This window comes from Symphalangus syndactylus, chromosome 4 (assembly GCF_028878055.3).
Source record: "Symphalangus syndactylus isolate Jambi chromosome 4, NHGRI_mSymSyn1-v2.1_pri, whole genome shotgun sequence".
Lineage (NCBI taxonomy): Eukaryota > Metazoa > Chordata > Mammalia > Primates > Hylobatidae > Symphalangus > Symphalangus syndactylus.
The window spans coordinates 93,545,497-93,566,469 of NC_072426.2; the positions used below are offsets into that span (position 1 = coordinate 93,545,497).

The 20,973-nt window shown below is 45.9% G+C and overlaps 1 protein-coding gene across 4 annotated transcripts in view; it reads right to left on the reverse strand.

Annotated features, from left to right (window-relative positions):
* Positions 1-1,716: 1,716 nt before the first annotated feature.
* PRXL2A (peroxiredoxin like 2A) overlaps positions 1,717-20,973 on the reverse strand; it is a 29,190-nt gene continuing 9,933 nt past the window's right edge. For 2 of the 4 annotated variants that reach the window (XM_055275540.2, XM_055275539.2), the window contains exons 2-6: positions 18,102-18,264; positions 16,249-16,340; positions 12,744-12,884; positions 11,273-11,437; positions 1,717-6,850 (exon numbers count right to left, since the gene is read on the reverse strand). In XM_055275540.2, the coding sequence (XP_055131515.1) occupies positions 6,737-6,850; positions 11,273-11,437; positions 12,744-12,884; positions 16,249-16,340; positions 18,102-18,246 (657 nt within the window). In that variant the 5' untranslated portion in view covers positions 18,247-18,264 and the 3' untranslated portion in view covers positions 1,717-6,736. Of the gene's footprint in view, positions 6,851-11,272; positions 11,438-12,743; positions 12,885-16,248; positions 16,341-18,101; positions 18,282-20,973 lie in introns of all 4 variants that reach the window. The other 2 variants (XM_055275537.2, XM_055275536.2) reach the window with 1 other exon arrangement.

The window sequence follows — 20,973 nt, forward strand, 5'->3', positions numbered from 1 at the left end:
TGTTCTGGGCTCAGCTGTCTCTTGAGAGACTTGATTCATGTTTCCTGGCTGAACACCATGGAAATTAGGGCATGGGTGTCTCTTAACTAACTTCAGAACAGACATGGACCAAGACTTGGCATGAAAGGGGAAAATTCCTCTGCTTCTTAAAGATTTCACAATTGTTTGTCAATGTAAGGCAGTGGTCTTCCACCTTGCCTACATACTAGAATCCCCTAGGGAGCTCTAAAAAATACTGATGCCTGGATCCATCCCCAGAGATTCTGGTTTAACTGGACTAGGATCTGGACTGAGCAATGGCATGTTTTTTGTTTTGTTTTGTTTAGTGTGAGGCTCACAGACGGGGCTCAACCCTGACTGTAATTATTCTGTATTTGTCTTTACGCTTTTACCATTTATACATGGAGCTTACACAATACTGTTTGCAAGCCTTACACATTTATGTAAATTGTATCCTATTGAATGTACATTCTGAAGCTTTTTTCCTTAGCATTGTTTCAGTGCATCCAAGTTGACACTTATACCTCTAATTCATTCATTGTTAACTGTTATAGCACAGTAAAACCTTCTACTACCCCATCATTTTCTGCTGTAAAATGATCAAAAATTCATGAGCAGTTAGTTGTCCAGGAGAAAAATCATGAAGGTAACCCTGACTCCTTTTTTTCTTACATCCTATATCCAAATAGTTCAAGAATCCTCTTAGCTCCTCTGTCACATCCTACATCCAAAAAGAATCCTCTTAGCTCTGCCTTCAAATATATCCATCATGACACATCTCACTGTCTTCTGTGCTTCCACCTGGTTGCCACCACCATTCTCTCTTGCCTGGATCATTGTACCAGCCTCCCAAATGGGCTCCCTGCTGCCACCTTTGATCCTCTAAAATCTATTCTCTCAAAGCTGCCAGAATAATAGAAATCAGATCATGTCACTCTTCTAAAAACCCTCTAAACGAATTCCCATCGCTCCCAGTAAAATTTAGAATTGTCTCCTATTCCCTACCGCAGTAACTAGTGTGTGGGTTGACCTTGACCATCATTACATAATACAGAAAGATGACCAGGTACAGCTGGAAGAAGCATGTCCTTGAAAGGACCTCCCCACACTTCCCTAATCCAGGGATCTAACCCACTATCATCCTCAATTGTAACTGTCTTCAAAACAAAATGACAAATAAATCCTCCTTTAAATGTAGAAAGGATTTGAAGGGTTAAATGAGAACAAGTCAACTTTCTTTCCCTTCCCCTCCCCAACATAAACTGACAAATACACACCTTCTTGCTTGCCCCATGGGGCACTGGCAACCCAGAATGGAGGGAGGGTTCAACCTAGCCAGCGCTGGGGAGAAACTTCAGTCTGCCCTGACTGCATCCACCCTCTATCCTCACAACCCCTACAGCCTCTTCCCCACAGCTCACCTTCCCTACCCTCCACTCCCCTACGCTGCAATGGTATGCTTTGCTCTGGGAAAGAAAGTAGACACAGGCATTGCTTTTGAGAAATCTGCATATTGGGAGAGAGGACATATAATCAGGTAAACAAAACAGACTAGACTCCTCCCTGTTTTCCCCTAGTCATGCTTCGCTATCCAAATCCCTGCCTTGAAAGTTCCTCCAGCTGGGGGTTCCCCATGCACCCATGTCCACACCGTCTGTGACCCTTGCCACTGCCAGGGCCAAGGAATGGCTGAAAAAATCACCGACAAGAAGCAAATTAATAGGAGAAAAAGCAAACAAATTTATTTGATCATAATTGTATGTGAGCCTTCAGAATGAAGACCCCAAGATACAGGGGAATTGTCCATTTTTATGTTTAGGTTCAACAGATTACGGACTGTGTAGAAATATGATTGGACAAGAAGGGTATGATCTAATAGTAATAGACTGAGAGGGGAAACCCAGCAAGGCCTGTCTAGATTCTTCTTGGCCTCTCTGCGCAGCATTCCTTCCTTCTGGGCATGGGGTGGGACTGGGACCCTCTCTGGAATGGGTATCTCATGACAGTCAAACACGGTAGGTCAGATCATTTCTTTCCGATCAGTTTTTACAGAAAAGGGGAGTGGGGAGTGAGAGGACTATTTTTAGGTTTTATGGCTGGCTTTGGGTAAAACTGGTTCTGGTTCCTGATGACCTGCCTTGGGGAAGAGGGATTCTAGTTTCTATGGGTAGCCTTGGGGGAGAATGAGAAGCCAGAAACAAGAGGGCAGGAGAAGGTCAGACAGAAACTTTTGCTTCTGAGGCTGCTTCAGAGGCCTTCCTTTTAAAGTTATCAGAGATGATCGGGGCAGCCTGGCTCTGGGTAAGGTCTCCCGACGTGTGAGTGCTGGTCTTCCATACTGGATGCCGAGCCTTTTAAAGGGTAATTTTCAACCTTGGCTGCATATTGGAATCACCCCAGGAGCTTTAAGAACTGTTGTTGGCCTGGCGCTGTGGCTCATGTCTGTAATCCCTGAGCTTTGGAAGGCTGAGACAGGATGACTGCTTGAGCCCAGGAGTTCGAGACTAGCCTGTGCAAGATAGTATAAGAGCCTGCCTCTACAAAAATTTTAAAAATTAGTTGGGTGTGGTAGTCCATGCCTGTAGTCCCAGCTACTAGGGAGGCTGAGGTGGGAGGATATCACTTGAGCCCAGAAGTTAAAGCGGCAGTAAGCCATGATTGCATTACTGCACTCTAGCCTAGTTGACAAGCAAGATTCTATCTGAAGAAAAAAAAAAAAAACAAAAAACTTGCTTGGGGCCTACCCCAGAGATTCTGATTTAATAATTTTTATACTGCACCCCGCCCCCAACCCCCGCACCAGGTGATTCTGTGTATCCGAGATTGAGAACCACCAGCTTTACAGCAAGGACATTTTCTTACATTCTTTGAATTTTTTTGCATTTCTTTGAATATGGATTCTCAGTTTATCAAATAAATAAAAACCTGCAAATGCTTGTCAAAGGCTGCTAAAGCTTCAAGTCCAAAGCCTACAGAGATTAATGACTAATCTGTACAGTCCTTTAGAACCATGCTTCTCCAAGTGTGACCCATGGACCAGCAGAACATCAAGATCACCTGGAACCTGTTAGAAATGCAGAGGCTGGCCACGTGCGGTGGCTTACACCTGTAATCTGAACACTTTGGGAGGCCAGGAGTTTGAGATCAGCCTGGGCAACACAGGGAGACCCCCCCCATCCCTACAAAAATAAAATCTGTTGGGTATGGTGGCATCCACCTGTAAGCACAGTAACTTGGGAGGCTGAGCCAGAACAGCTTGTACCCAGGAGTTTGCAGCTGCAGTCAGCCATGATTGGGCCACTAATTACACTCTAGCCTAGGTGACAGAGCAAGATCCTGTACCTAAAGAAAAAAAAAAAGCAGAAACTCAGGCCCACCCTGACTGCCTACTGGAATCTTGAGAGCTGCAAATCATTGATTTTCAGCACAAACGATTTTGCCCACCCCAGACACGGAGAGACTTGAACAAACACTAGCATAGTTTCTAGCAGCTCGAGGCCGTGTCTCAGGGATAACCCAGGCCCCTTTGGGTCCCTGCCTGGGGAAGCTCAAGGCTGCCAAAAGAATTTACCATTTGTTTCAGCCAATGCCTGATCATAGATTTCTAGTCTCCCTCTTGTTTTTTTTGAGATGGAGTCACGCTCTGTCTCCCAGGCTGAAGTGCAGTGGCGTGATCTCGGCTCACTGCACCCTCCGCCTCCCAGGTTCAAGCGATTCTCCTGCCTCAGCCACCTGAGTAGCTGGGATTACAGGTGTGCACCACCACACCAGGCTAACTTTTGTATTTTTAGTAGAGATGGGGTTTCACCATGTTGGCCAGGCTGCTCTTGAACTCCTGACCTCAGGTGATCCACCCACCTTGGCCACCCAAAGTGCTGGGATTATAGGCATGAGCCAAGGCACCCAGCCCCTCCCTCTTCTTAGAGGACATACTTTATAAAATTTACAATTGTAAATCCTTTCTGTCCCTTTGAGGGATATATGTATCTTCTGCTGCACAGGAATGTGTTTCTCACTTTTTCTGGGAGCCATCCCTTTGTCATATAATTATCAGGAATGATAAGGCCAACTCCTGGTCTCTGTGGGAGGCTAGGATCCTAACTTTGATAGATAAACTTGAGAGTTAGTAGACACAGATAGCCGAATCACATTGACCAGTCTCCTTACCAGCTTTTTGTAATTTTGCATTTCCCTAGTTCTATTTGAACCTCCTCCTTCCCCTCTTTAAAATTCCGTCACCTCTGCAGATTGGAGCTAAGCTCAGTTCTATACTGAGGACTCTCCTTCTGCAGTAGTTATTGAGTAAAATCTGTCATTATTGCCTTTAGTGTCCAGCTTTTTAAGTCTCCATTTTAACAAGGTCCTTATATGATGTGCATGTACATTATAGTCTGAGAAGCAGTGTCATAATATTTATCATTCCCTCAGTGACTTATCATAAACAGCCCTGAATGGGAAGGAATTATGCCCATTTTGCCAATGAGTTAGATCTTTGCTTAAGATCACACTGGTAAACTAGAAATTGAATATGCCTCATGACTCAATCCAGTGCTCTTTCCAAAATGACATGCTAATCAGAAAGACCACACTGCACGTGAGTACCCAGGGGAAAAAAGTTGGTGAGAGCTCACAAAAAACCAAAAATGTTTCCCTTGATGCATCTCCATTGGTGCAATGTCCTCTCAGGTTTTTTTTTGATACGGAGTTTTGCTCTTGTTGCCCAAGCTGGAGTGCAGTGGCACGATCTCGGCTCACTGCAACCTCTGCCTCCTGGGTTCAAGTGATTCTCCTGCCTCAGCCTCCCGAGTAGCTGGGATTACAGGCATGTACCACCCCGTCCATCTAATATTTTGTATTTTTAGTAGAGATGGGGTTTCACCATGCTGGCCAGGCTGGTCTTGAACTCCTGACCTCAAGTGATCCTTCTACCTTGACCTCCCAAAGTACTAGGATTACAGGCATGAGCCACCACACCTGACCTCAGGTTCTTCTTTAGTTGCAAGAGAACTGTTTCACCATCAAGTGTCTTAGGTATTCAAGTTCTAAGTTTAGGTACTGAGTTATCCTGTCAGTAGCTGGAGTCCCAAGGATGACAGGTACCAACCCCGTGCAAGTACCAAAGGCTGTGGCCTCAAATGCTGCAGAAGCCCAGCCCTTTATGGGCCCATGCATACCCCGTGCAGCCACTGCTACATGAAGTCAGATGCAAGCATGGTCTTAGTGGGTCTTAGTCCTGAACCACTCACCCCTAACTCACTCTGCATACTCAATCCGGATGCTCTCCTACTTTCCCAGCTTTACCTCCAACGTCAGTATCCATTCTTGCTTTCCTGGGTAAACACTGATTCCCTTCTCCTCCTGGCTGGGCCAGTCCCCTGGGTAAACACTATTTCCTATTTCCACCACCACCTTTTTACTCCTGGGCCAGTTTGATGCCTTGAGTAGACTCCCTGCGGCCGAGCTCCCTGGTAGGTCTTGATGATGTCACTCAAACTTACATGACAAAATTCAAACAAAAAAGATAAAGTTATATTTCATCATCTCTATGTCCTTTGTTCTGATTTGCCAAATTAGGCTAAAAGACCAATAGAAAAACAGCTACCAATTTTAAACACCAAAGTCATTCCTCTAGGAAAGACAGCAAAATTACTAACATGAATGATGGGATGAATTTTTCCTGGTCATTTTCAAACCACTTAGATAGCTAGAACCAGAGGAATCCCCCCAGGCACTTTACCCCTCAGCCATGGAGAATGCTGACTTTTTTTACTTTCAGCCAATGATATGGTAAATATAATTATTAGTTTTATCAGAAAATCTTATACATACAGGTGATTTCTGATGCATAATTTTATTAAAACCAGAAACGGTCATTTTTTCTAGAGAAACAGATCTCTGAGGTTAGAATGGAAGATAATGAAACGAGAGATTTCACTTTATAATTTACCTTTGTCAAACTATCCCAGAGCATGTCAATTCTATTATGAAAGTATTACTTTGACATCATATAATCAATTATTAATAGAAAACACACATGCCAAAAAACCTTAAATTCTGTAATCTTCAAGTCAATCATCAACTTTTCTTGGATTTTTGAAGACCCAAAAAGAAAAATAATTTCAAACAACAGCACTCAAACACCATATGCATTTGTAATGAGGCACAGCAATCAATTTTTTTTTTTTTTTTTTTTTTTTTTTTTAAGATGGAGTCTCAGTCACCCAGGCTGGAATACAGTGGCATGATCTCGGCTCACTGCAACCTCCACCTCCCATTCAAGTGATTCTCCTGCCTCAGCCTCCCAGGTAGCTGGGACTACAGGTGCATGCCACCACACCCGGCTGATTTTTGTATTTTTAGTAGAGAAGTGTTTTGCCATGTTGCTCAGGATGGTCTCGAACTCCTGACCTCAAGTGACTTGCTCACCTCGGCTTCCCAAAGTGCTGGGATTACAGGTGTGAGCCGCCGCACCCAGCCTGGCAGTCAATTTTAAGCCTCCTGTTTCCCAGGTTTTAGCTTAATAATCTTCATTAGTTTTTCATATTTTTGTCAGTCTTGTTTTGGGGCTATTTTGCCTTACTGGGCCTAAACAGAATATTAAAATACATTAATAATCCATACTGAGAGTAGAGTATAAATGGATTTCTCACTCCTTAGGGACACAAGTGGAAACAACACATCCCATGAACACAGGTGAATGCCCCTGGTTATCCCTGAGCTGGGCAGTTTCACACAATCATTTTTTCTCTGAGGCCAAAGTCTGTGGTTTGATCATCTTAGCAGCTTCCAGAACAGAAAGTAGGTTTACTTTGTCTCCAAATTCTTTTTCTCGGTGCTCGAGAAGAATGCCCTAAAAGGAAACAAGAGATAATGTCAGTCCTCATCCTAAATCGTTCGTTCATGAGACAGGCATCGAGGACCAGCTGTCTGTCAAGCCTTTTGCTTGAACAGCAAAGGACACAGATCCAAATACGGCCTGGCTCCTGCCCTCAAGGAGTTCAGTCTTTGAGGGAAGACAGACTGGGGAAGGCCACATCCATCTGGCCTGTACCAGCAGCTCTCTAGAAGCAGGAAGTCAGAAGCGATAAAGCATGACAAGGGCAATCACGGAAGGCCTCATAGATGATAAAGCATGGAGGGTAACCAGGATGTCTACAAGTAGAGATGCAGGTAAAAGAACATACCAGGTAAAGAGAAAAAAGTGAAGCTAACACAGAAAGGCCCAAAGGTGTGGAAGTGGAGCTCAGAGGTCAGACTTTGAAAGTCCCAGAATGACCATCTAAAAGAGAGACCCTCTTTTTTCTTTAGTCTCCTAAGAAACTGGAGACCACTTTCTTCTCATACGGTGAAGAAAAATGCACTAAGACACAGGATACCCCAAAGTTATCTAAAGTCTAAAAAAAGACAAAATAATATGTTTGAGATCAGCATCAAGGAATCCTTGTGAGAGTTCTTTGATTCATTATATCTGGAAACTCATCTTAAAAAGAAATTCTGTAAATACACTGTGTCATTATTTATAAAGACTTAAAAAAAAAAAAAAAGGCCCACCACACTGTGGTGATTATGGGCAAGCAGGTCAGAAAATTATATTTACTTGCTCAGTAAACCGTAATACAGACATTAAAAATACTAACAGGCTGGGTGCTGTGGCTCACACCTGTAATCCCAGCACTTTAGGAGGCTGAGGTGGGCGGATCACTTGAGGTCAGGAGTTCAAGACCAGCCTGGCCAACATGGTGAAACTTGGTCTCTACTAAAAATACAAAAACTAGCCAGGTATGGTAGCTCAAGCCTTTAGTCCCAGCTATTCAGGAGGCTGAGACAGGATAATCCCTTGAACCTGGGAGGCTGGGAGGCAGAGGCTGCAGTGAGCCGAGATCGCACCACTGCACTCCAGCTTGGGCGACAGAGCGAGACTCCATCTAAACAAACAAACAAAAACACGAACAAAAAACTAAGAATATATAGTGACATAGGAAAATGTTCACAATATACTGTTAAATGAAAAAAGAACATCTAGTTTAGTAAGGTACAATTTTCTAAAGCAAAGCAAAACAAAAGGAAAGGCCACTCAGCTTTGTTCCAATGGATTTTCCATGGTGGTTGAGCTCATAGGATGGTTTTCCCCACCTTCTAATGTTCTGCTGTTTTTAAATTTTCTGTAGTGCAAACACACTTTTTATTTATTTACAGACAGGGTCTTGCTCTGTTTCCCAGGCTGTAGTTCAGTGGTGCGATCATAGCTTACTGCAGCCTTGAACTCCTGTGCTCAAGAAATCCTCCTACTTCAGCCTCCCAAGTAGCCAGGACTACAGGTGCATGTCACCACGCCGGCTAAACTTTTTTATTCTTTATAGAGATGGGGTTTTGCTATGTTGCCTAGCTGCTTCTTCTTTAAGAATGCTTTCAAGATTGTTATTAAAAAGAAAATTCAGGCCGGGTGCGGCGGCTCACGCCTGTAATTCCAGCACTTTGGGAGACTAATGTGGGTAGATCACTTGAGGTCAGGAGTTTGAGACCAGTCTGGCCAACATGGTGACACCCTGTCTCTACTAAAAATACAAAAATTAGCTGGGCATGGTGGCGGGTACCTGTAATCCCAGCTACTCAGGAGGCTGAGGCAGGAGAATCGCTTGAACCTGGTGGGGGTGGAGGTTGCAGTGAGCTGAGATCGTGCCATTGCACTCCAGCCTGGGCAACAAGAGTGAAACTCTGTCTCCAAAAAAAAAAAAAAAAAAAAAGGAAATCCCCACCACCCCAATTTTAGACTACAAAAACTCTACACCCAATAAGAACTGAAATAAGTCCTGAAGTTCAGCTAGCCAGTTAACCTTCCGCCTAGGAGAATAAAGGCCAGGGGCTCCAGGGAATACCAACAAAAGTCAAACACACCTAGCAACATCAGAAACGTGCCAGCAGGGCCCATGAGCACTAGATGAGTCATCGCCAGGCAAGAAAAGGCTGGCAGGCATGCCAAGCCCTGCCCTAGAGGCCATGAGAAGGCAGAGGCGAGTAGGGGAAGGAACCCCACAGTGTCAGAGTGGGAAGAGGATGGGCAATCCACTGGGGAAGTGGCCTGCCCAAGCATAAGGACATCAGGAAGTGGTCACTGGGAAACACCTCCAAGGAGAGGCTAGGGGCTGGGCAGGGCAGGGGAGGCTAGGGGCAGGGCAGGGCAGGAGAGGCTAGGTGCGGGGCAGGGCAGGGTAGGGCCTGGCAGGGTCTCCGGAGTTTGAACAGATTTGAGTTCCTAAGTTTCATTTCCATTGTACCACTTAGCTGTGTCTTTGGCTGAATTATTTTAAATCTCTAGGCCGACTGCTGTATATGTGGATGGGAATAAAAATGCCTAACATCCTAGATTGGTTGTGAGGAAGACATGAGACCATGTACTTGGGCACGTAGAACAAGACAGGCACTCATTGGAAACCATTATTACTAAGACACTTTGACAGATTTACCAGAAAATTAGCAAATAGGTTTATGTTAAATCAGACACCATTTTATGCTAAATTCTAATATAGTCAAGCGAATCAGTTACCAAGCTGTAAAAGGAAGACATAAGAAATAAAGCTCAGGCTGGGCGTGGTAGCTCACGCCTGTAATCCCAGCACTTTGGGAGGCCTAGGCGGGCAGATCACGAGTAGAAACCCTGTCTCTACTGAAAATACAAAAAAATTAGCCGGCTGTGGTGGTGGGTGCCTGTAGTCTCAGCTACTTGGGAGGCTGAGGCAGGAGAATGGCCTGAATCCAGGAGATGGAGCTTGCGGTGAGCCGAGATCGCACCATTGCACTCCAGCCTGGGCGACACAGTGAGATTCCATCTCAAAAAAAAAAAAAAAAAAAAAAAAAAAAAAAAAAAAAAGAAATACAGCTTAAACTTGAAGGATTTCTATTCCCTTTTATTCCTCCCAAATTGGGAAGAGTATGTAATTATCAACATTAATAGTGAGATCCAACAATGCAGATAAACCCCATCTTTCTACAGAAAGAAAACACTTTCTACACGTTAATGTCATGTCCAAAATTGACAGAGACAGGCCTAGAAGTCAGGCCACCAGTTTCCACGTCCTTCTCCCATACCCTTCCCTCATCCACTTGCTTTTTTGAGACAGAGTCTTGCTCTGTCGCCTAGGCTGGAGTTCAGTGGCACAATCTAGGCTCACTGCAGCCTCTGCCTCCTGGGTTCAAGCAAATCCCCTGCCTCAGCCTCCCAAGTAGCTGGGACTATGGGCACGCACCACTACGCCCGGCTAATTTTTTAAGCTTTTCTTTAGTAGAGATGGGATTTTGCCATGTTGGCCAGTCTGGACTGGTCTGGAACTCCTGGCCTCAAGTGATCCGCCGACCTTGGCCTCCCAAAGTGCTGGCGTTACAGGTGTGAGCCACCGCACCCAGCCCCCTCATCCACTTTGCTCCATCCCTGCTACACATCCTCCTGGCCTCTGCTGACACTGCCCTCCAGGGCAGGGGAGCCACCATGGCTCAAGGCTGCCTAGACTCCGACACAAACAACTCTTGGGCCTACAGAAACCCCATTGCTCCTTTCCACACCTTCCTCTAGGGCTCCATGCTGCTTGTGGAGCCTCACAGCCAGGACCTATAATAATAGCCTGTTTGCAGAGGAGTCAGACCCCTTTCCTAGGCCAGCCCTGACACTAAGATCCCCACAGAAAAAAGCATCGTCTCCCCGCCACCTCCTTGCCACTTCCCCTAATTAGGCCTGGTTCTATTCCTTATTTTCTCCTCTTATTTTTTTTTTCTATCATCCATCCATGGTGGCCTGGAACACTGCAAGAGAGTAAATTCAAAAACAGAATAAAACTATGCTTTTGTTCAAGCACAGAAAACAAAACTTAAAGTCAGCAAACCTGGATTCAGGCCCCAGCAGTGCCACCCATGAGCTGTGCTCCTTGAACTTAAAGTCAGCAAACCTGAGTTCAGGCCTAGCAGAGCCACCCATGAGCTGTGCTCCTTGTACAGCTGCTCATCCCTTTTCAGTTCTAAGTTCCTCGTCTGCAAAATGATCAGACTGTCTCATGGTGTCACTGTGATGAGTGAGTAGATGCAAGTATGAGGTACAAGCAGAGAAAGATGTGTGATAAACAACAACTGCCTTCCCTTCCCTTCTTCACGTTCCCTGGCTTGCTAGAAGGAAGGCTAGGAGACCCAAAACAGGGAAAGTCAACCCCCACTCCAGCTTCTGGTTGGAGTCTCACACTCACAGATACAGACCCCTACAGACCACAAGTAAACACCAAGAACTCACCTGCTTTCCTGATCCCACCACGAAAACTCCCCCAAGGATGAAGCCTTCTCCTTCCAGGTTTCCAGAGAAGCCTCCATTCCAGGCTCGGAAGAAGTTGTACCACACTCCCAGACGGATAAATCCCATAAACATCATCTTCCGCCTATGTGGACCATAGAACTTTTTCTATGGAGTGAGAAAGACAGATCCCATATGAGTACTCTATATGCCTGCCTTCCTCAAGGAGGAAAGGCTCCTGACGGGGCATTGGTTCTCACGCAAAGACTCAAAAGGCTGCTGGTTCCAGTATTCTCTCCCACCCAACACACACACACTGCCCACATTCAGGTCCACTTTTTTTTTTTGAGATGGAGTCTTGCTCTGTCACTCAGGCTAGAGTACAATGGCGCAATCTCAGCTGACTGCAATCTCCACCTCCTAGGTTCAAGCGATTCTCTTGCCTCAGCCTCCCAAGTAGCTAGGATTACAAGTGCCTGCCACCACGCCCGGCTAATTTTTGAATTTTTAGTAGAGACAGGGTTTCACCCTGTTGGCCAAGCTGGTCTTGAACTCCTGACCACAAATGATTTGCCCACCTTGGCCTCCCAAAGTGCTGAGATTACAGGCATGAGCCACCATGCCCAGCCAATCCAGGTCCATTCTCAACTGCCAAGGAAACAGAACCCTGCTGGGTCCAGTTTCGGACCTCAAGGTAGGCCTGACCTAGGGTGACACCCGTAGATTTCAATTCTGACTCTACCTTCTCACTAGTCTTCCACCTGACAGGATGGTAACAGCGCTACCTTCTGCAGAGGTGGGGGCAGAAGAGAAAGAAATAAATGAATTAAGGGACAGGGTGTGGGGCTTTGTGCTAGGCCCCCAACAGTGGAGGAACCTGTTGGAGTTTCAGCTATTCCCTACTCTCACCGTTCACGTGGCAGGAAAGGCTTCAGTAATACAGATGCTCCTCAATTTACAATGGGATTATGTCCCTGTAAACCCATCATACGTTGAAATATCTTATATTGAAATGCATTTAATACACCTAACCTCATAGCTTAGCCCACACTACCTTAAACATGCTCAGAACACTCTCATTAACCTACAGTTGAATAAAATCATGTAACACAAGCCTATTTTAAAATAAAGTGTTGAATAACTTATGTAGTTTATTGAATATTAAACAGAATGGCTGTATGGGTTCTTGAAGAAATGTAGAAACTAAATGCTTATCACTTCTGCACCATCACAAAGCTGAAAGATCGTAAGTCAAACCATCGGATGGTCAGGGACTGTCTGTAACTGAGAGGACAGCTTTAAAATGTCTGATCATGCTCTGCTCGGGGGGCTGAAAAAGGCGTTGCAAGTTCAGGACAGCTGAAGGGAAGGCCAGCCTCCAGCTCCAGGCCAGACATACCTGGGCTACCCGACTATCACACAGGTGAGCACAATCCCCAGCAGTCTATGTCTAAAAGCCTCCCAGCACACACACCTTTTCATCCAGGAAGATTTCTCCTTTGAAATAAGGCTGGAAATCCTTCACTTCGGTCCTGATGTCCTCCTTTACCACTGCATAGAGGGGGACGCCCAGCTGGTCCAACATGCTTTTCAGGGAGGACAGATCTGCAGCTTCCTGTAGAAGACACAAGAGTTCAGGGACATCTGTCCCAGCTGGCTGTGGGCCTCCACATAGGGTGTCAGGTTTCCTCTGCAGCCCAGGCTCCTTGTCTTCTCCAGTGGAAAGCAGAGGCAAGGCTCCTGTTATGGCTGTCCTAACCACAGCCTGGGAGCAGCCATACCCAAACACATCCTCTCCTCCTGCCCACAATGCTTCTCTCCTACATCATCTCCCAGCCCCTTCTCTGCACTAGACCAAACTAACACAAGGGCCCAGCAGACACACACTCCTCTAGCCATAACCTTCCTTCTCTCTTCAGCTCAACCCTACCCTCTGGAAAGGTATCCCTGTTCTAAAAAGATCTCCCTGGCTAGTCCACCCTGAAGTAAAGCCCTGCTTCTCTGTGCATATCCTATCTTCCCTGTTTGGTGACATTTTCTGTACTGAGTCTGCATGTTACCACTAAGTTGAGTGTTGTCTCTTACATTCCCAAATGTTTCTAATAGTTAGAAACTATGTCTTCCATTTCTTGGAACCCACAGTGCCTAGAACATGGCTGGGTATAAAACAGGTGCTAAATACCAGGTGGAAAGATTTGAAGGGGGACAATGGGGAGAATGCAGCTGAGCTGAGATGCAGATGCCCTTGACTCTCAGGAACTGTGTGCTAGATGAATGAGGGAAACTGCATGAGTCATGGTAAAGCTTCAACATTAAGAACTCAATCCTTTTTTCACATTTGGTGTCAGAATTAAAGAATGAGCAGTCTACTCATCTCCAATAAAAATACGCTGTTGTATGGTTGCAGGTACATTTAATTTTTCATTTATTTTCTAGAGTAAGAAAAAAGACAACTAATGAAGCAGAATTGATTACAATACATTTATCAAGAGTTTTAGTGACTGGCAAATTTTGCCCTAGAGCAGAGGACTACAGTGTTTGATATAATCAAAAACCACCTTTTTGTAATATGAAAGGTCTTTTACTTTTGAGATGGAGTATTGCTCTGTCACCCATACTACTCGCCCATGCTGGAGTGCAGTGGCACAATCTCAGCTCAATGCAACCTCCACCTCCTGGGTTCAAGTGATTCTCACGCCTCAGCCTCCTAATTAACTGCAATTACAGGGGCGCACCACCACACCTGGCTAATTTTTTGTATTTTTAGCAGAGATGGGGTTTCGCCACGTTGGCCAAGCTAATGTTGAACTCCTGACCTCAAGTGATCCACCTGCCTCGGCCTCCCAAAGTGCTGGGAGTACAGGCGTGAGCCACTGCGCCTGGCCTTTTTTTTTTTTTTTTTTTTTGAGTCTTGCCCTGTTGCCCAGCTGCAGTGGCACGATCATAGCTCATTGTAGCCTGAACTCCTGGGCTCAAGCAATCTTCCTCCCTCGGCCTCCTGAAAAGCTGGGACTACAAGTGCACACCACCATGCCGGGCTAATTTTTTTTTTTTTGTAGAGACAGGGTTTCGCTATGTTGCCTAGGGTGGTCTCAAATTCCTGGGCTCAAGTGATCTTCCCACCTCAGCCTCCCAAAGTGCTGGGATTATAGATGTTAGCCACTGCACCTGGCTGAGATGAAAGGTCTTACTCACTTTTCCTGGCTGTTTACTCCTGGTGTGGCACTATACAAAGCCACGATGTGGAAACTGAGTCACATACCTGCTAGTTGGACCACTCAAAATAACTCAGATTGCCATCCACCCATCTTTTTGGAAACGTAAGTTTCCACTAAATGTTCTATGTGGGCACAGACGAGTATAGAGGGAAACAGGTTATAATTAGGGAGAGCTGTTACTCTTGGAACCTTCTGGATTTTAATGGCCCTGAGAAATCAAGTCAAAACAGGCTTCCATGCTGTTGCTGACTTGCCAGCCATTGCTGACCTAAAAACAGAGGAAGGGGCCATAAGCCAATATACATAGGTGGCCTCTAGCAGCTGGAAAAGGCAAAAGAAATGGATTCTCCCCTATAAGTCTTCAGAAGGAATGCAACTAGATTCCGCTTTGGAATTCTGACCTCTAGAACTACAAGATAAATCTGTGCTGGTTAAAGCCATTGAGTTTGAGGTAATTTGTTACAGCAATAGAAAATTAATGCATCTCCCTGATCAGGGTGGCTTTGTTACAACCTCTGTAACTGTTTCCTCCTCTGTAATGAGAATAATAAAATGAGAGTAAAACAACAAGCTGTATTTCCAAGGGCTATGGTGAGGACCCACTGAGATAGCAGGCACACAATGCCCTGGAAGTAGGGTACTGCAGGCATCACATGCATCCAGCAGTGCAAGTGGATTCTTTACCAGCCCAATCACACAAGCATGGAGAGATCAGCAAGGCTGAAAGGTGGTGCCTCAGGGTCAGGGAGGGGAACCAGGAGAATGAGGATGACAATTTGGACAGTGCCACAGCCACTGCTTGAGATGCAAAGTTGTCTCAAGAGCAGGAATGCTGCCATTCCCAGTTTTCTCCCAGGCAGGGCAGTAATTTCAGAATCTGGGTCTTCTGCCACTGACTGGCTGTGTGACCACAAACAGGCCACTAACCACTCTGGTCCTCAGTTTGCCCACCTATAAAGGGATAAGGCTAGATCCAAGTATTTGCAATGTTCCTTCTCACACTAGCATTTTGTGTTTCAACAATCACCGTTCCTTCCTTCCACTGATAAGCTCCATCACATACAAATAGATGATGTCTTCCCTTCGAGGGGCCAACCTGGAGACTACCCAGTCAGTGAGCTCCAACTTTCAACAAACTCTCATGCCAAATGCACTACTGCCATGACTGAAATCCTACCGAGCTACAGATTCAATGCTGAGAGCACACAGCAAGGAGGCAGAGCTAACACGTGAGAATGTGGCTCTCAGTTGTCCACGATGGACTCTAGGAGTTCCCCAAGGAGAGAGAGAGGCAGGTCTGCTCTAATAGGTAACCCTGAAGTGTTTCCTCCGACACTGCAGCTTCATCACAGGGAGGGATTGACCACACCCGAATCAGAAGCAATCCAGGCACATCATATGTCTGTGCTGAGCATCAGAAGCACGGAATTGGACCTGGTCGCTGCCCCTGATTAAATTGGAATATGGTCCAGGACTCAGAAGGTACAGCACAGGGTGAAAGACCTGGGAGTACTAAGGGAAACTGAGATGCGTTGCTAATCCCAGTAGGAGAGGGTGAGTTGTTAAAAAAAAAAAAAAAAACAAAACACAAAAAAAAACCAGAAATAGAGCACAAATCAAAAGAAACACCTAGAGCAAATAACAACAGACCATGTGGGTAAAAGGCTAAAGCTGGCTTATGGGCCCTTGGTTCTGGCCGGAAAACAATGGCCCCTACTTGCCAGGATCCTTTTCTCTGAATAGATCCTCATCTGCACTCACCTCTCGACAGAGGAAACAGCCTGGCCTCCGCACGGCCATAATCACAGCTCCATTTTTTTCCCATAGCTCCTTTGCTTTCAAAGTCCTTGGTTCTAAGAGAGAAAAAAAGGAAATTCGATATCTCCTCCCAGCCTAGCCCCGATCACTAAGCAGCTCATGAACCACACTAAGTCCAGCCGAGGTCAGGGACCTGGCCTAGCAGAGGACCTGGACAGGCATTTCACACGTGGGAAAAGACACACAGGAAACACAGACAAACAGAATACTCACCTTCCTGAGGAAAGTTAGCCAAGCTTAAGAATCCTAATTTATACCCAGTAGGTCCCTCCCACCATGAAAATCTTTTTTCCAACCTGAACATTCAGAAGTGGGACATTTCTGGAAAAATGGCCATTTTGTCTATTGCTGATGTCATCAGATATTGTATAATAATCCTTTAGAACAGAAACATGGCCCAAACTGAAAAAGTCTCAAATTTTTAACCTAAATATGTTAACTGCAATATTATTAACAAAGGAGGATAGAAGATGCCTAGGAATAAAATGCTTTGGGGTAGTACAGTACTGTAGTTCAAGCCCAGCTCTAAGGTCCAACTAAGTCTGAATCTAGCTGTGTAACTCTGGGCAAGTTATTTTTGCTCTTTGAACCTCAGCTTCCTCATTTGTAAAATGCAAATATCTAGTAGCTCCACTTTGGGCCACAGGGCATATTGAAAGATGAATATAAAAGTGCTCACCACAATGTCTGGTAATATAGAGTTGGTGAGGGCTCAATAAATATGAGTCCTTAATTATTTTAGTATTTCCCAGAGGGATCCATGTTCCCATAGATGTTATGTGGAAAAAAAAAAGTGGGGTCAGGTGGGTGAGAGGGTGGGGAGAAGAGTCTGTAATCAAAGATTGGGAAACCCTGGGTCGAACAAAGCTTAACAGGTCTCTCTTAGTATCTTACTAAGGTGACCTAGTATAAACCTGCACAATCTCCTGCCTGCCTTTGGCAAGCTTCCTTACTTACTAAACAGATGACCATGACTTCCACCTGGGGGGCTAACATGGTGACCACACCATCAATGAGACCTTCACCACTCCAACTCTCTTGCCACACCACTGGCATGACTGAAATCCCACCAAGCTACAGCTCTAACACTGAGAGCACACAGCAAGGAGGCAGAGCTAACACATTTGAGTGTGTGGCTCTAAGCTGTCCACAATGGACTCTAGCAGTCCCCCAGAAGAGGGAGATAGGCAGGTCTACTCTAATGGGCGACCCTGAAGTGATTCCTCAAGACACCACAGCTTCTTCACAAGGAGGGGCTGGCCATGCCTGAATCAGCAGCAATCCAGACACCTCATTCTAATAAGCACATGTCTGTGCTGAGCATCAGGAGCATGGAATTGGATAAAAGGTGTCTCCCATACTTGTTCACTCAGGAACTCCTTTTAGTTTGACAATCCCACAAGCCTGGAATTCCTCAGAATACACTCTGGAAGCACTGGTTTAGTAAAAGATTGTAATTATTACTAAATATTACGGAACAATTTATCATTATAGTTACAGAGACAACAACAGAGAATGAAAAATGCTTTTGATAAGAAAAGCTAAAATATAAAACAGCACCTAAGCCAAGCACAACTATGTAATATGTACACATGGAAAGGAATATGCCAAAGTAAAAATTACTGTGTTAGGGTAATAGAATTATTGCTAGTTTAAAAATTGTTATTAAATTTTTCCTAATGTTGTTATATTATCTTTCCAATTAAAAAAAGGAGAGAGTTTAGAAAGAAAACAGTAAGTAAGCCTGTATCCCAGCTCCTTGGAAAAGTACTGAGACCTGAAGGGTCGCCACTTACCCTTCTCCAGTGTTTTCAGTTCTATATCCTCCAGGTACTCCAGGGCCGCTTTCTGGGGCTTGGACAGAAACACGTCTGTGTTGGCAAGCAGCAATGCCAAGGCAGCAGCCCCCAGGGCTCCTGCACCAATGGACCACATCCCCATGGTGAAGAAACTTGGGTCCTGGAGGAAAGACATTTCTGGAGATTGAGAAGAAGGAAGAAGGCGTTACTGCTCCCACAGGGTAGCTGGAATTTCATCTTCCAGGCAAGGCTATGGCAGGACAGCCAACCAGGAGGTCAGGACAGGGGAGGGGAGCAGCAGCGTCAGAGGCGAGACTGGACAAGGGCTGCTAAGCACCCTGCTGCCACCAGAACTTGGGGATGCAGCACACACATGGAGGTTCCTGCACCGTGGAGCTCACCAGGGTGTCAGGAGTGATGACAGAGAAACGACAGCCTTCTCAAATGCTTCTCTTGCTGCTCTCTCTTCTCATGCCCCAAGTTGCAGCCCCTAGCTCTGTGGAGCTGTGCCAAGCTATGTCCCCTGTAGGCAGACTACTTCCTCATTCCCCTCCTCATCAATGCCTGGTTCTCCCTCACAATCCAGGTGGCTCAGGATCACGTCCCTGGGTAGGGGCAGCTTTCTCTTCTGTGATCAGAGGATACTTAGAACACCAACCACACTGTTTTGTTCCCCTATCTTCTTTCCTCTTTAGTTTGAGGACCCTCCAGAAACAGGGACCATATCCCACTCATCAAGCCCCCAGCCAGTGCCCAGCAGGGCCTCATTCACTATAGGCAGGCAGTAATTTCTCCCAATTGAGAAAAGCTTTATTTCTCCCTCATTATAAAAACAAAATACGCTTATAGTAAAAAACAAAACAAAGAGAATACATGAAACCATAGTCAATAAGAAAGCAAATACTCTCTGAAGCTACCACCTACTGATGGCCACTGTTAAACACTGGTGTTTAGTCATCTGACATTTTTCTCCTGTGAACAGAACTACACAGATGTCTGCCAAACAAATGCAGGTGTTATATCAGAAAGAGGAGGTCCTGGCAGGGCGTGGTGGCTCATGCCTGTAATCCCAGCACTTTGGGAGGCCGAGGTGGGCGGATCACCTGAGGTCGGGAGTTCGAGACCAGCCTAACATGGAGAAATCTCATCTCTACTAAAAATAGAAAATTAGCCGGGCGTGGTGATGCTTGCCTGTAATCCCAGCTTCTCAGGGGGCTGAGGCAGGAGAATCGCTTGAACCTGGGAGGCGGAGGTTGTGGTGAGCCGAGATCGTGCCATTGCACTCCAGCCTGGGCAACAAGAGCGAAACTCCGTCTCAAAAAAAAAAAAAAAAAAGAAAGAGGGTCCTGGCAGGGCGCCGTGGGTCACGCCTGTAATCCCAGCACTTTGGGAGGCCGAGGCGGGTGAATCACGAGGTCAAGAGATCAAGACCATCCTGGCCAACATAGTGAAACCGTCTCTACTAAAAATACAAAAATTAGCTGGGCATGGTGGCGTACGCCTGTAATCCCGGCTATTCGGGAGGCTGAGGGAGGAGAATCGCCTGAACCCAGGAGGAGGTTGCAGTGAGCTGAGATTGTGCCACTGCATTCCAGTCTGGTCATAGAGCAAGACTCAGTCTCAAAAAAAAAAAAAAAAAAAAAAAAAAGAAAAGAAAAGAAAGAGGAGGTCCTATGGCATCTGCAGAGGAGGCTGGGCAAAAGATAGCTGCGTAAGATAAGGGTCTCTGCAACTGAAATGGAGCTCCAGGTGGGTTCTGTCAGAATTCAGCCTTGTTCCTGGCTTCTGCCTGGGTGCCTCACTGAGGCCCCTCTCCAGCTAGGAAGACTTGTGCCTGTGGGCGGGAGCTCCTGGAAGCAGCCCACAAGGTACCCCCACCTCCAGCCTTCCTTCTCCCAACAACCACTGACAATATCTATCTTTCCATTTGGTCCTCACGCCATCCTAAGCTCTGGCATACCCTGGTGCCTTCCTCCCTAAGTACCAGCCTGCTTCTGTGTGCTTAGATCACTGGGGATAGGCCTGGGAGTGGGTGTGGTAATTGTGTGGCCCACCTCACCCCAGCCCATCGAACCTCTGACTCAAGTCTCCCTTGCAGGACTTGGCCGGGAGAGGATGTCTCTAAAGGATCAGGAAAGGCCTTGGAAATCCGAATGTCACTGCCAAGGGTGGGGGCTGTGAGGGGTGCACTGCATGGGGTGGGGGTGGGAGTGAGTCGGTGGTGACTTTGGGAAGGAAAGGGTAGGCCAGACTAGCATTGAAGCCACCTGGAAATTCAGATTTAAGAAATAAAAGAGGCAGCCATAAAAAAGAATGAAATCATGTCCTTTGCAGCAACACGGAGCTGGAGACCATCATCCTAAGTGAACTAACCCAGAAACAGAAAATCAAATACCACATGTTCTCATTTGCAAGTGGGAGCTAATCAATAGTATACGTGGACATAAAGACAGAAATAACAGACACTGGGGACAGCTGAAGAGGGGAGGGTGGGGGGGGGGCAGGGTGAAATTTTACCTATCAGGTATAAGGGTCACTATTGGATAACGGGTACACTAAAAGCCCAGTCTCCATCACTACACAATATACCCATGTAACAAATATGCATATGCACCCCATGAATCTAAAACAATTTTTTTTTTTTTTTAAAAAGTAATAGGCCGGGCGCGATGGCTCATGCCTGTAATCCCAGCACTTTGGGAGGCCGAGGTGGGCGGATCACAAGGTCAGGAGATCGAGACCATCCTGGCTAACACGGTGAAACCCCGTCCGTCTCTACTAAAAAATACAAAAAATTAGCCGGGCGAGGTGGCGGGCGCCTGTAGTCCCAGCTACTCGGGAGGCTGAGGCAGGAGAACGGCGTGAACCC